Source organism: Rhincodon typus, chromosome 10 (assembly GCF_021869965.1).
Source record: "Rhincodon typus isolate 14 chromosome 10, sRhiTyp1.1, whole genome shotgun sequence".
In the NCBI taxonomy this organism is placed as follows: Eukaryota; Metazoa; Chordata; class Chondrichthyes; order Orectolobiformes; family Rhincodontidae; genus Rhincodon; species Rhincodon typus.
In genome coordinates, this window is record NC_063341.1 from 20,863,623 (window position 1) to 20,877,293 (window position 13,671).

The following is a 13,671-nucleotide window of genomic DNA, read 5'->3' on the forward strand; positions in this document are numbered from 1 at the left end:
TTGATAATTTTAGCATCATATCTAAAATATAACACAATGTTTGATTTTGTTGCTTAACAACATAAAAGTATAAAATTGATATATTTACTCAAACTTAATCTAGCAGCAGATTTTCTTTCAGAGATTCTCGGTTGTCATCATGGATTTATTTTGCACCATAACTCAAATGGAGTCCAATTTAAGATTTAGCCAATGTATGTAGCCCAAAGACTGGGATAAATTCAAAATCCAGCAAAGGAGGTCTAGAAAGTTAATTTTTTTTATTCATTCACAGGATAAGGGTAGTGTTGGCTAGGCAGCATTTATTGCCAATTCCTAATTGCCCAGAGGGCAGTTAAGAGTCAACCTCATTGCTGTGGGTCTAGAGTCACAGTAAGGCCAGACCAGGTAAGGATAGCAGTTTCCTTCCCCAAAGGACATTAGTGAAACAGATGGGTTTTTCCTGACAATCAACAATGGTTTCGTGGTCATCATTAGATTCTTAATTCTAGGTATTTTATTCAATTCAAATTCCACCATCTGGCATGGCAGGATTTGAACCTGGGTCCCCAAAAAGTTATCTGGGTCTCTGGATTAATAGTCCAGCGACAATACCACTTGGCCATTGCCTTCACTAATAAAGAGAGAGGGAAAGTAAACTATGAATGCAAACTAGCAAGGAACATAAAAGCTTCTTTAAATATCCAAAAAAGAACAGAGGTCAAAGGGAACATAGGCCCCTTAGAAAATGAGGAGACAGTTATGGGGAACAAGGAAATGACAGGGGAGTTAAACAGATATTTTGCATCAGTCTTTACAGTAGAAGATACTTAAAACATCCCATTATTAAGAACGACTTGCATCCTAAGATCCTAAAAGAAGCAGGTATAGAGATAGTAGATGCATCGATTGTAATTTTCCAAAAGTCGTTAGACTCTGCAGAACTACCAGAGGATTGGAAAACTGCTAATTCAAAAAGGGAGTGAGGCAAAAAGGTAGCCAATTAGCCTAATATCTATTTTTTGAAAAGTATTATTAAGGAAGTAATTGCAGAACATTTGGAAAATCATAATCTAATCAAGCAGAGTCAGCATGGCTTCATGAAAGGGAAATTGTGTCTGACTAATTAATGAGAGCTTTTTGAGCAAGAGTCAACCGGAGTAGATAGAGAGCAACCAGTATATGTGTTGCTTCTGGACTTCTTGAAGGCACTGAATAAGGTACCTCATGATAGGTTAAGTCATAAGAGCCCACCGTGTTGGAGGTAATATATTGGTGAGGGTAGAGAATTGGTAAATGGGCAGGAAACAGTGGGAATAAGGGATGCTTTATCAGGTTGGTGACCTGTGACCAGTGAGATTCCACAGGGATCAGTGCTGTGTTCAGTACTGCCTGTTCCAGAGGTATGTCATAATGTGTCTGAACTGGATGAATAAAAGTATCTGCAAATGCATTTCCCCAAAGCAGAAAACCTTTTCGTTTTCACATCAACACTAAGAGTACGGATTACGTGCTAGAAACCTTGAATAGGAAACTAAAATATAGGTTTTAGTTTATAATTTGAAGTTGTTGAGGAAAAATAATACAAAAGTCAAGTCAGACAGTTAACAAGTAAAAGGCAAGGTATCAGTTTAATCTTTTTTCCCTTTTTGTTTCTGAGAGAACAGAGATCGAGTGAAGTAAATGGATTTTTTTTGTTGACAGTTTCTTTGTATGTTCATTCCTTGTGAAATAACACAGCTTAATGATTTGATCTCATATCATGCGTATTTCAAGATACTTTTAGAAAGCTGGGAGAAATAGACAAGGAGTCATACCTGGAAAACATCCCAGTTCTAGAAGAGGGTTGCTACTTTCTAACTTGTACTCTCATAATTAGTTTTCTGGTAGTATGGCAACGTTCCTGAGTTGCAAAATACTCGTGACACCTACAGGAATAACCAGTACAACTACAACCAACAGAATATCTAAGACAAACCCACTCTCAATGCAGTTGAAAGTTTCTTAAGCTGACTTCTGCTTTTCAAACTTTAGCTGCATAACTTGGAAACAATTTGGTTCATGATGGTCAGAGAAATCAATAAGGTGAGAGCCATTGAATGGATATAATGTATGCTATAGTGAGAGTTATGGTGCATAAGCCTTGTTGAGATGAGTGTGAGTGGCATAGATTAAGAAAGTGTGAGCTAGCACAGAGAAGCTGATGGTACTTACCCTTGCAGGACACAGATGACCATTAAACCTCTTTCTGCACTGCTGGGCAGTCCTTTTAACCTAGGATACAGCAGTGACTTTGGCCACTACCAGAGTACAAGCTGACAGTGTCTGGTGATGTCTCACAAACTTAACTGAGTTTTTTGAGGAAGTTACCAAAAGAGTTGATGTGTGCAGAGAAGTAGATGTTGTTTGTTTATTTGGATCTTAGTAAAGCCTTTGACAAAGTTCTGCATGGTAGACTAATTAGTAAAGTTAGGTCACATGGGATTCAGGATGAGCTTGCCAATTGGATACATAATTGGCTTAATGGCAGGAAACAAGAGTAATGGTGGAGGTTGCTTTTCGGCCTGTGACCAGTGGTGTTCCACAGAGATCACTTCTGGGTTGTCTTTTGTCTGTCATTTATATTAAGGATTTGGAAGGCAATATAGAAGGTATGGTTAATAAGTTTGGAAATGATACCAAAATTGGTGGCATTGTAGACAGTGAAAAAGGTTTTCTAAGATTACAAAGGGATCTTGATCAAAGGCTCATTGGGCTGAAAAATGGCAGATTGAATTCCAATCTGGATAAATGCGAGGTATTGCATTTTGGTACAACAAACAAGGTCAGAGCTTATATAACTAATGGTAGGGCCTTGGGTAGTGTTGTAGAACAGAGGAATCTGGGGATGCAGGTACATAATTCTTTGAAGTTTGCATCACATGGTTATGAGGGCCTTTAGCACACTTGCCTTCATTACTCAGTCCTTTGACTATAGGGGTTGGGACAGTATGTTGAGGTTGTACAGGACATTGGTGAGGCCTCTTCTGGAATACTGTGTCCAGTTCTGGTGGCCCAGATATAGGAAAGATATTATCAAGCTGGAGAGGGTTCAGAAGAGATTTACCAGGATGTTGCCAGGTGTGGAAGGTTTGAATTATAAGGAAAGGCTGGGACTTTTTTCCCACTTGAGTGTAGGAGATGACTTGATTGAAGTTTATAAAATAATGACAGGTATAGATAGAGTTGATGGTAGTTGTCTTTTCCCTATGATGAGGAATTTCAAGACAAGGGGGCACATTTTTAAGGTAAGAGGAGAGAAATTTTAAAAAAGACATGAGGCAATTTTTTTCACACTAAGGGTGGTTCACTGTGAAATGAACTTCCTGAAGAAGTGGTGGACGTGGTTATGATTACAACATTTAAAAGACATTTGGATGGATATGTGAATAGAAAGGGTTTGTAGGGATATGGGCCAGGAGCCGCCAGGTGGGACTAATTTAGTTTGGGATTACGTTCGGCATGGACTAGTTGGACCGCAGGGTCTGTTTCCGTGCTGTATGACTTTATGACTGTATGTGGCCTCCTATGGTAGTCAACTGGTAAAAGAACTGCCCTCTTGTCCACCACCCCTGCCACCCTCAATTCCAAGATCTGTCCAAGAAAGAGGGAGTGATCTTGCTTTCTGGGGTGTGTCCTCAATGATAATTGGAGAACACCAGAAGGTCAATAGCTGGGCCTGAAGTGGTATGCTGCTGGGCTTTAAACTTGGCACCAGTGGTGTCAACACCAGATAGTCATCAACAGTGGGCCTTCCACCTCTCCTGCTGCACGACTGCACAAAGAAGTAGCGAAGAGTCCGAGTGTGTAACTAATAAGGTGAATTGTCAGAGAGAAGTTGCCGAGATTGTGCTGGACCGGGTGTCATTAATCCCGCTCAATAAAACACGAACTAAAAGTGGGAAAGTAATGTCTTACTTGCACACAAAGATAACCTAGGCCTGGGTTTAAGAGCTGTAACAACTAAAGCGGTTACTTGATACCGAAGCCGTGATCAGCGGTTTTCAACAAGGTGAGAAGTGTGCCCCGAAATTTTCAGGAAGCATCACCACTTTACATGAGCACGAAGACCATGTCTTATCTCCAGCAGAACCTCAGAGTCTATTATGGAAGGTAATGCCCATATATCAGTAGATACTCCTACGGGCTGCACGTGCAGAAGGGGACATCCCTCAGTTCTGCAGCCTACTTGCACATGCGCAGGACTAATCATCCGGTATGAGCATGCGCAATGATCGCAATAAACCGTTATTTCTGGAATACTTCTGGAGAAGAAACTGCACGCGCACAGTTGAAATGCCGACCTGAACAGATTTTAAAGTGAATACTTTTCTTATTTTCTTAAAGCTATGCCACTGAGCCAAATCGTAGATTCTAGCAAGAAATGGATACGTATGTTGTCAAAAGAGGCGATTCCTCTGCTGAAGAGGCTAGTTAGCTGATGGCTGAGTTTGTAGCAAAATCAAAGAAGCCCCACACCATTGCCGGGACCTTAATCATGCTGCAGTGAAAAAATAAATTCGTAGATTTGATGCCTGGCCCGCTGTGCTCCTCCAGTTCCCCACTGTGTTATCCCATAGATTTGATGTTAGGAACTGATGTTGCAAAGAGACCAAGAAAATTCCACTTTGATGATAGTTAAACGGCGAATTGACAACGTCAGCTGATTGAGAAAGTGCTGCAAGAGAAGTTACCCAGTAGTGGGAATCGATAAAGTGTGGAGGTGGCAGAATACAGCAGGTCAGGCAGCATCGGAGGAGCAGGAAAATTGACCTTTCGAATCGGGAGCCTTCTTCAGAAATGGGGGAGTACTTGTCAGTGAAGCAAGATTTGCAAGTGGCCCGCCCATCAATTCCTTCCCGGATCACACCGGCAGGTACAGGTTCCCCACTAACCCGATTCTCATATTCCGATCACAAACTGAACTATAAACAATCTTTATTCCCCTGCACTCTTCACTCCATCCATCTCCCCCCGCCCCTCCGCAACTATAGCATAAATGCTGTCCCCTCCCCACTTCATGTCAACTGTATTGACGAGTTATCTAGACTCGAAATGTTAGTTTGCTGTCTCTCCAGGAATGCTGCCTGACCCGCTGTGAGCTCCAGCATCTGGAGTAATTTGTTCCCACTCACTCAATTATTTATAATTTACTGCGTTGTGTTCTGTTTTTATCTGTAGTCCTTGAGTAGTTAGAAATAGTTGAGTTGAGCAGACTTTGAAAATAGTTCTAAGCTTTCACTCTAAAACGGTGTATTGTTGCTGGTGGATTTGAAACATTAATGGTTTTGACGTTTCTTTAGCTTGTTGCATACACGTTACAAACCTCTCTAGTAATACAATAACGATAGTAAATGCAACAAAATGTGAAATCTTTTGTCTCATTGAAGTGTGCCTTGATACTGAAACCACTGGCCTAAATTATATGTTCTAACTTATGACTGCGTGGGGGCAGAATTGATCTATTTTGGAATTAAGCATGTGACTAAAGGCAAATCTGATTTCTCTTGAATGCAATTGTATTATTTGTTTATTTTACATTTTTATTTAAATCCCCAAAAATTCCTTATAATCCCATTTCATTTTATATTAAAAATAACTGAACAACCAAAGGCAAATTTATTTGTCTACATAATGTTTGAATACATGGCCAAATTATTAGATACCCAAAAGACCAAATTTTTCAAAAAATTTTAACTTCTGTTTGACTGCAGGGCTGACCTGAAAAAATTGATGTTTAAAACATTGTTCATATTGGAAGTAGGGAAAGAGACAATTGAGAGACAGACGATGGAAAGAATTTTCTTTTTCAACATATAAAAAGAGAAAGATGTTTAATAAGGAACTTTTCACTTATCCAGGTACAAAGACAGCGAAATTAAACTGTGGGAAATACAGGGGAAGACAATGTGCACTCAAGGATAAAACAATGCTGTAGCTGTTTACAATACTACAACTATTCTGTGTTACTGGAAACCTAATACATTATCACCTTGCACTTGCTACAATTTCAAGATGGTTTGGTCACCCCAGTATCGTCTGTAATCTTTCTCTATGGTACCAGCTTCTATCTGATCCATTCCTGGTCCGTTCCTATTCTTTATCAGCACACTATTTGCCCCTTCGTGACATTTTTCATCAACTTGAATCTATGCAAATGTTAGTTGTGTTATATATGTTCCTGTAACACCCTGAAAGTACTAATGGACAATTACTGATGCTAGTTCAGAAATTAAACACTGAAATCAGACATTCAATTGTTTGCATTTCCTTATAGTAAAAGCAGTCCAAAATATTTATAAAAACAGTATAATGCAATTGTATCAGCTTTATTTTGCAATCACAATAGTATCAATATTCCAAAAGGCCCTTGCATAGCAAGAAAAGTTCATTTCTATTGCATTCCATACATACACAATCTGACTACAAATAATTTGAATATATATCTTTGTTATACATAAAAGTAAAAAATAAAAGACAATCTCAGTCTGATAGATTAGAGGTACATTTTTGAAAGAGGCCACATTCTGGTGATGACTGTGCTTTCAAATTTAAGTTTACAAAAGATTTTTATGCCTAAAAATCTATATCAAATTGGAGCTCAGTAATAGAGACTGTTACAGAATGAAGTGTTCATGGGCAAAGATGTCGATTTCTTTGGCAATTAACAAGCATCTCAACAAGAATATGCTGCTGCTTTGAACTTAAGACACAGCTCACAGCAGAAATACCCACATCATCCCTGAAATTGAAAGTAACAATAATGCAGGGTGCTCAGGAATCACCCCAGGCTCAGAACAGAGTTAGGTTGTCCCATGTTTAATAAACTCAAAACTGTCAAAACAGCAACTATTGTGCAAGTGTAGGAAGAATGTTTCAGTTTATAACAGATGATAGTAACAAAATTATTCAACTTATCTCCATTGTCAAGGACATAAGGCAACAAAAGATGAACAAGATTATTCAAGCTTGCGTAAAATGGATGTTAAAAACATTATTAGGTCCGGAGATGTAAACATTTGAAGGTTAACAAGGACCATATAGAAGCAAAAATAGAATGTAGCTTTAAGATCTAGAGTCAATTTCAACAGATCAACTGCATCCAAGACTGTTCTACCTCCTATTACAGTTTAATGTAACAATAAAACAAAGTAATTCAGAGCTAAATGCCCTAAATTATATAACCAAATCATATTCAACAACAAATCACATTTATATAGCATCTTTGGCGTAGAAAAACATCCCAAAGTGCTTCATTGGAACATTATCAAACAATTTGATATCATTTGCTGGTCATGGAAAATGGAGATTCACTTTGATCATTGGTTAAATGTAAAGCTAAGAAGTGATAGTAACATTAAAATGAAAATTAGGATTTTCCAATGGATTTCTAGTTGCAGTTATAATATAGTGAGTGTGAAAGTTAAGTTGTGACAGACTACCTCATTATGACTGCACACTACTTGCTTAAACATAAGCAACCTGGCACCAAAGTTATAGTTTCTGCTGTTTCAAGTTCAGCCAATGTTATATTAATACAAAATGATGCACTATTTTCTCATTAACAGAATGATAGAACTTATAATCCAACATTCATGATTACAGTGTACTATCTACACGTCACACTGTTGTAAAAATCATATTGTGGTTGATAGTGGCTGTGAGAGAGGGATACAAACAGCTTACAGAGAGAGATATTGGTAGGTTAAGTATGTGGGCAAAAAGTTAGCAAATGGAGCATAAAGTGAGAAAATATAAAGTTGTTCATTTTGGAGCAAAAGAACATAATATTACTTAAATGCAGAAAAACTATAGAAAGCTGCAACAGCAAGGGGTGGATCAGTGGCTAGCACTGCTGCCTCAGAGTGCCAGGAACCCAGGTTTAATTTCACTCTTGGGCGACTGTCTGTGTGGAGTTTACACATTCTCCCCGTATCTGCGCAGGTTTCCTCTGGGTGCTCCAGTTTCCTCCCACAATCCAAAGATGTGCAGTCTAGGTGAGTTAGCCTTGGGAAATGCAAGGTTACAGGGGTCCAGGTGTCTGTCTGGGTGGGATGCTCTTCACAGAGTCAGTGTGGACCCAATGGGCTGAATGGCCCGCTTCTACAACAAAGGGACTTGGCGGTACTTGCACATGAAACACAGAAAACTAGCACACAGGTGCAACAGGTATTCAGGAATGCTAATCGAATATTAGCCCTTATTTCAATGAGGTTGGAATATAAAAGTACGGAACTGTTACTGCTGCTGTACAACATGTTGGTGAAGCCATGTCTGGGATACTGTGAGCAGTTTGGTTCCTTTATTTAAGGTGTGATATCATTTGGTCAGTTCCTTGAAGGTTCAGTAGTATGAACAGCACCAAGGAGGGATTGTCTTATGACCAACAGCTAAACGGGTTGGGGCTCTACTCTCTGGAGTTTAGAAGAATGACAGGTGATCTCATCGAAAAATGTAAAATTGCTGAATAGCTTGACAGGGTAAATGCTGAGAGGATGTTTCCCCTCACGGGACCGTGTAGGACCAGAGGGCATAGTCTCAAAATAAGCAGAAGCCAATTTAAGACTGAGTTGAGGAGGAATTTCTTCTGAGATTTGAAGTCTTTGAAACTCCTTCCCATAGAACGCTGTGGGAGGCCAGAGTCCTTGTGTATATTTAAGGCTGAGATAGACAGATTCTTGATCAGTCGGGTGTCAAGGTGACAGGGAAAGGGCAGGAAAATAGACATGAGGAATGTTGGATCAGCCATGATCCTATTGAATGATGGAGTAGGCTCGAGGAGCTAAAAGGCCTAAACCTATTATTATGGTCCTAAGGATAAGACCAGAATTAGCATTGTGAGAATACAAAATGGACAGATGATAGAAATTCAGATTATATTTTTAAACTGCTTAATAGCAGGTTCTGACTTTTCTTGGGGAATGAAGAGGAGCAAACAAGTTACATCACTTGCAACGCTGTAGCTATTCAGTTTAACTTTTACAATTTTCGAGTAGCATTATCTTGTAATAATTTTAACTAAATCGGTGATTGGAATTCTTGCGACATTGGAGTAAAAATAAATTGTGCACAAGCAGAGAAACTCAGTAATCTTATGGCATTATCATATTTCTCTAATCTGAGCATCACATGATCACAAAATGCTAATTCATTTCTAAGGTTTTGGAGTAGATTTGTAATTCATTTCACAAAAATCTTAAATTCTAACATACCCAAAAATAGCTGTGAAATCTACCTCTCTATTAAATAAATGAGGAATGCAAGTGTTTTCTTCAAAGGAGAAAATAGCAGTGTGTTAGGTTACCATCAGTGTCTGCTCTCTGTCATTGATAAGTTTAAGTAATATCAAATAATATCAAGTTTAAATAATAAATAATTTATTTCTTTAGTCTTTCATGGGATGTGGATGCTACTAGCAAATCTGGCATTTGTTGCTCAAACCTAATTGTCCTTGAAGCCCTGGCCATTTTAGAAAGCAGTTAAGAATCAGCCACATTGCTGCAGGTCTGTAACAAATGCAGATTTCCTTCCAAAATGGATATTACTGATCCATTTGGATTTTTAAACAGTCTTTAAATTTTAAATGAATAGTTTCATAGTCACCATTGAGGCAAGCTTCATTTTCCAAATTTATTAGTTGAATTCAAGTTCCACCAGATACCATTGTGATTTTGAATCCATACTTCAGAGCATTTGCTTGAACCTCCAGACGACTAGTCCAGTATTATGACTACAATGCCAACATCTCTCCATATTAGAAAAGGCAACAAAGCAGGACTAAGTTCTGGCTAGATGGAGGAGAGGTGTGGACATAGCAGGTGGGAACTCAAAACAGAATACTGAACTTCTAACATTTGTATTTTTTTAAAAAAGCATTGTGTGCTGCTTCCTCACATTATGCCTGTGATAGTCCAAATATCAACTTATCACAAATTAGATAAAACCCAATATAAAATATCAAAAAACTTTATTTATAAAATATGAACCTCAAAACCAGCATGTTTACAGCAAAGTTAATTAAATATTGCAAATAAAAATGCCAAACCCAATCTTTGCCATTGTTGAATAAATACATTTCACACAACATTCATCATATTGTGTAGAAAGAAGAGCATTTTGAACTTTTAAATTTGATGGCCCCAGCAAGAATTCCCCACCAAAAATTGTAATTTGATACCTCTGCAGGCATTGGGATAATGCATTGGTAAAATACACATCACTAACAAATTTACATAACCAAATACTTCTTGGAATGTAAGTGAACTATTAGTATAGGACAATTTTATAAAGATGTAAAAATCAAAATTATTTCAAACATATTCTCTAATCCAAATGCAAATGTAGATTTCATTTAATACCACATCTAGTTAAGCTTTACTGAAATATTTCACTGGAAATTGACTTATAGTTCAGTTCTTGCTTACAAATGTAATTGTATTTTCCTGCCAGTATGTTTTTATAATTGCAAATTTAATTTGTGTGGAATCAGCTTCCCAGCCAACAAGTAACATTTCCAACTATTTAAATCATGTAAACCCCAACACATTTCCTATTTTTAAATCGAAAGCTCCCTAATAATTGTATCCATTACGTATCCTGGATTTTTCAACAAAGATGGTGTTTTTATGTAAGACAATATAATTGCCATTATCACCTACAAACTGGGAACTTGAAAGGAGCTGCAACATCTATCCAAAAAGAATTCTACAGACCGCCCCTGCTGGCTCAGTGAGCAGAAAATTGCATGATAGCACTGAGTCAGCAGATCTAAAGCAGGCCAGTGGATACCAGGCAGCAACAGGTCATAGCATCAAGAATCAAGGAGTGAAGATCTACAAGAGATCTCGTTTCAAACTGCTATCCATTAACTCTTACTAAACTGCACATGTTTTTTGACATCAATTAAAAGCAAGATGCAGGACAGAAGTTCTGCTGCAACATCAACTTTCAGGTAACCAGCCAGTCAACATGAATTATCACATGAACAATAGCCACTTTGTAAGATACCATTAAGAATCCAGTAGCCATATAACCGTATTGGAAAGAATAATGCCTTCAGAGGAGAACACCTGAAGAATTTAAAAACAAACTCTCATTTACTTTGCCTCAAACAAAACCCAAGTTATAAAACTATTCTGTACATAAATAGTAGATTTAAATTTTAACAGAATTATAATTTAATCAGCAAATTGAAATATATAACTGGAAGAGGATTTTAACTTAGGCCTAACAAAATATTCATCCCTAACATCTTGGAAAAATACCAATTTAATTAAGACCAGCACATATTAAAATCTGTAAGCTTTATACCCAAGAAGCAATATTGAAACCCAAGATGCCTTCTAGCTCATCAACCACACCCTTCAGCAACAATAACGTATGAAACAAATGGACATGTCTCTGTTCCTAGAATAGTGTGTGTTTACAAATGATTTTTCACCCTAAAAATAACTACATTCTTGTTAAAGGATCATCTCTAAAGAAAACATTGCATTGTGTTATGGTGAGAACAAGGGAATCTAATGTGGAAAGACCTAAACATATAGCATATTAATAACTTGCATGGCCCCTTTTCCCTTCAGATCTGCATGCAAGCTTGCTGTCCATTTTCTTAAAATAACTTACAAAGCTGCTCCTGCCACACTGCTCATCTCCTAAGACCTTGCTCACAGGGAGGGTTCAAGAGAGGTAAACATGGAGATGGACCTTATAAAAACATTATTGTAAAATCCCTATAATTTCAGAACCATGAAGAATTGCACTTCCACTAAATCAGATCTCCAAATGGCCCTGGATCTTCAATGGGAAAAGAAGTGGCAAGAGGATCGGAGGCCATAATTTGGAGATCAGGGAATAGGGGCAAGACTGCAAATTGCAGGGGTGAGGAGCGGGAGGGTGAGCGACAAGGAGAATCAGACAGCTGGAGCATCTTAAAGTAGGATCATTGTCGAAAAGAAGATACTGTAAGTAACTAGCTACATTTTCTCATTTTAAGTTTATTTTTAACAAGTTATTTAATTTAGCAGTATAAAATATTTCAACTTAAAGGGTATAATATTTTAATAACATTTTTCTGAGAAGGAAGGTCCTACTGAATCTAGCTACAATTTTAAGATTGGTTTAATGTTTCACTTGGAAGTCATGATTTTTAGGAATGCAACCACCAGTATAAATGAGGACTTACTGTAAGGATGCTATAAACCAAACAAGAAATTTGAGAGTGTTTCCTTTTATAAATCTTGTAAGACCTCTATTAAAATATAACATTCACAAATCAAATACTAATCTTTAAACTGTGTTCAGATTATACACACAAAATTAAAGACAAAGTGATTATAAATTGAAGGAAAACAATGCAGTGTAGAGAATACAGTTTAAAGGATCAGTTATTTCTGTTACATCAAACATTAACTATGATCACGTTGCTAAATATGTCAGTGATGTTGCCTGTTCAAGGTTTCTGTCAACATATTATTCTGGTAGTACCAGTCATTTCACAGCAGAAAATTTAAGGTATAGATTTAGGATAGGTTGTCTTTGAAAAATTGAAATCAAAATTTTCAGAAACAGTATTAATTACCAGAAACAGATTAACAACTTTTGAGTCACATTCAGTCAGACTAACCACTCTACGTTGACTTTTTCACTACAAACAATGCAGACAAATAAGATTTTTTTCCAAAACAGTGAAATTGTTACAGACTATTTGATGCAATATTTATATCCATGTTCACCAACTTGTTGTGATAAGCAAATCAATTTTTCAATCACAAAGTTCTGGAGTTTTTAACCATTTTGGAAATCAGATTCCGTGGTTTGGTCCAGTCTAATGCAGAAAAGTGGAACCAGCAGCACAGAAATAAAATGGCCACTTTGCTCTTTCAAAAAGACAAAGGAAAGGTCAACTTTCAGCAACACATGGCAGTTTCATTTTTTTTTGTTTTAAACAAAGCTGTGGTTTGCAGGTTTTGGACTAAAATATCATGATTTTATTGAAACAGATATAGAACACCCTTCATTTATTCACATACTTGAAAATGAACATGCTTGAATTTGTAAACTTGTTTTCAATTTGACTTAAAACATTTTGCTTTCAGAAAACCAAAATCTATTTGTAAACTGTATCAATTTGTGAACCCTGATCTCACATTGCATAGTCTATTTTTGTCACTGAGCTCAAGCATGATTGTTTTAACTACTGATCTGCTTTGTATTTGGCCATTGATATTTTAAAGGTTGAGAGTGCCATCAGTCTATACAGTTGTCAAGATCCTATGAAATTACATATAACTTCCCACTTACACCCACATAAAATTTATAATGCAAGTTCCATAATAATTATGTAAGTTAAAGAACATTATTTTGGACAGTCAAGTGCCTCCAGGTGTGAGCATTTAGACTCCTTGGTGAGTTTTACACCCGCAAATGAATGGAGTGCTGTGCTGATTGACACTGCATCATGCTTTGCTTGGATCTGAGATGTTCTTGGGTTCATATCCATATAGAAATGTTGCAATTATCACCAGGATGGCTCCAAAGAAAAAGACACTGAAACAAAGAAGCAGAGATTTACACATGAAGTTTCTGCCCCTACCAAAAGCATTGAATTCGCAAACAACACATCCTGTATGCAGCTTTAATGAAGGAGAATTA

At 37.3% G+C, this 13,671-nt stretch overlaps 2 protein-coding genes across 7 annotated transcripts in view; one reads left to right on the top strand and one right to left on the bottom strand.

Annotated features, from left to right (window-relative positions):
• Window positions 1-13,671, top strand: part of trmt13 (tRNA methyltransferase 13 homolog) — a 147,569-nt gene that overhangs the window by 2,724 nt on the left and 131,174 nt on the right. The window lies entirely within an intron of this gene.
• The window catches only part of LOC109930050 (UDP-N-acetylglucosamine transporter-like), a 49,454-nt gene continuing 47,169 nt past the window's right edge, over window positions 11,387-13,671 (bottom strand). For all 5 annotated transcript variants that reach the window (XM_048602480.1, XM_048602483.1, XM_048602481.1 and 2 more), the window contains exon 9: window positions 11,387-13,566. In XM_048602480.1, the coding sequence (XP_048458437.1) occupies window positions 13,476-13,566 (91 nt within the window). In that variant the 3' untranslated portion in view covers window positions 11,387-13,475. The remainder of the gene's footprint in view (window positions 13,567-13,671) is intronic.